Here is a 1,935-nt window from a genome sequence, read left to right as displayed (position 1 = left end):
GCCGCACACTCATGCTCCCATCTCCCTGTTGCCCATGTCCATTGGTTTGGCTTATACGCGTGTATACAAGTCCTTCGGTTGATCTCTTCCCCTTACCTCCTTCCTCCCCTACTTTCCCTCTGGGGATTGATAGCCTGATCGCTGTTTCTCAGTCTTTGGATCTGCCCCTTTTCATCAGTCTATGTCCCCTTAGTTAATTTCATAACAAAATAAAAACTAAATAATTAAATATAAAAAAAATCCCTCTGTTGTAGTTACATTTCTAAAATTAATTCATTTAGAGTTTTTAGGAGCTCACATGTTGTTGTTATTTTCTGATCCTCCCTATAGATCCATCCCGGGTATCACTTTGTAAAACAGATGTGAGACTCTCAAAAATAAAGACGCTTCCTGGATTATTAATTTTTCTTCATATTATTTCCATCTAAGCCCTAGGCTTCCCCAAACCACCTGAAAGTAAAAGGTAGTAGCATGGTCTTTGTTGAAATTCTCAAAATCAAGGTTGGGCATTGACCCAAAGCAAAGTCATTGTCTGAAAAGTTGGAAAGGAGAGATGTTGGTGCCCGGCGAGAAAGGCACCTCTGAACCCCCAGGGCTGACCTTGGCCCAGCGCTGTGACCTTGAGCTCTTGGTAGGAGGAATGCTAGGGATGTGCCTTCCACGTGTCTCCCCAGAACCCCCACTTTGGACCTGGAGGTGGCGATTCAAGTGAGTCAACAAGACCGATCACAGAACGGCCATGAGGGTCCCCCTGGGATAGCTGCCCGCCTACTCACTTCCCACCTTATCAAAATGCCATTCAGCGAAAATGGGCTGCATTGTAGGTTAGCAACGCCCACGGGTGGGCAACACCAAGAGAAATGGGAGCATGTCACCGATCTGTGATCTGTGAAGCTCTTGGGCAGGCAGCGCTGGGGCAGGTCTCAGTGAGCAAGGGTCAATGGCGAGCAATGAGTGTCTCCCTCGCAATCGATGCGGGATGAGGCAAGAGCCGGGTCAGAGTCTACAGGTCGCAGCCTGCCCACTTTCTAACCAGCTCAGAGGCGAACAGAAAGGGAAGGGACCAGCACAGACCAGGTGTAGCCCTGAAAGGCTTTCCAGTCGGCCCAAGGGCAACCCCACCTCTGATATTCAGGGCTTCCGACTTCTTCTCCTTCCTCATCGTCTCCTCCGGCTCATGCTGGACGTTCAGGGAGTCACCTGCATTCAAAGAAGAAACCTTGTGTTGTGTATAAGTTCTACAAACAAAAAGAACCAATGGTCTCAAAAAAAAGGCTTGTTATTTTCAAATTCCTCCCAGCTTATCTGACCCCCCACACCTGTACGTACACACACACACACACACACACACACAGCACACGGAGGCTCAGAGCCAGGAACAGGCCCTGCTGGCCTTGACATGAGCCTTGGGATCCACCTTTGGACTCATTCACACTTCCAAACAATTGTAACACCAAGGCAAGTGCGGAAGCCCATCTCCACCCCCAAACCCCTAACTCCCAGGGGAACGGAAGGATGGGGGGGCAAAAGGGGAGAGAGAGAAGTGCAGCTCGCATGTGAAGAAGGGGGAGGGGAAGGGCGTGATATCTGTTGCCCAATAATAACTATTTTCCAAGACAATCGATACTGTACAGAAAGAACAGGGGGGAGGGAATACACGCAAAGCGGGCCCACGGGTCCAGGAGGAAAACAGAAGTCGTGGGCATGGAAAGAAACCGTGGGGGAAATGTTGGCTTAGCATGAGAGGTCTGGGGCGGGACTGCAGAGGGAAAGGGGGGAAGGGGGAAGCGAAAGAGGGCGTGGGGGGAGGAGGAGAGGACCGCGCGATGGGGGCGATGGGGAGGGCACGGCGGAGGCTGCACCCGAAAGGCACCTGCTACGTTGGCGAACACAGTCGCCCCCTTCTCCGCTGTCTTTCCCACGCGCAGGGTCACG

The 1,935-nt window shown here is 51.5% G+C and overlaps 1 protein-coding gene across 1 annotated transcript in view; it reads right to left on the bottom strand.

Moving 5' to 3' along the window:
• SLC30A10 (solute carrier family 30, member 10) overlaps positions 1 to 1,935 on the bottom strand; it is a 19,734-nt gene that overhangs the window by 4,375 nt on the left and 13,424 nt on the right. Inside the window, exon 2 of the mRNA XM_014528063.1 lies at positions 1,123 to 1,200. Within this exon, the coding sequence (XP_014383549.1) occupies positions 1,123 to 1,200 (78 nt within the window). The remainder of the gene's footprint in view (positions 1 to 1,122; positions 1,201 to 1,935) is intronic.

The sequence above is a fragment of the Myotis brandtii genome, unplaced genomic scaffold (genome assembly GCF_000412655.1).
Source record: "Myotis brandtii unplaced genomic scaffold, ASM41265v1 scaffold612, whole genome shotgun sequence".
Taxonomy (NCBI): domain Eukaryota; kingdom Metazoa; phylum Chordata; class Mammalia; order Chiroptera; family Vespertilionidae; genus Myotis; species Myotis brandtii.
Note: the sequence above shows the minus strand (reverse complement) of the source record. Positions and strands in the feature narration are given on the sequence as shown.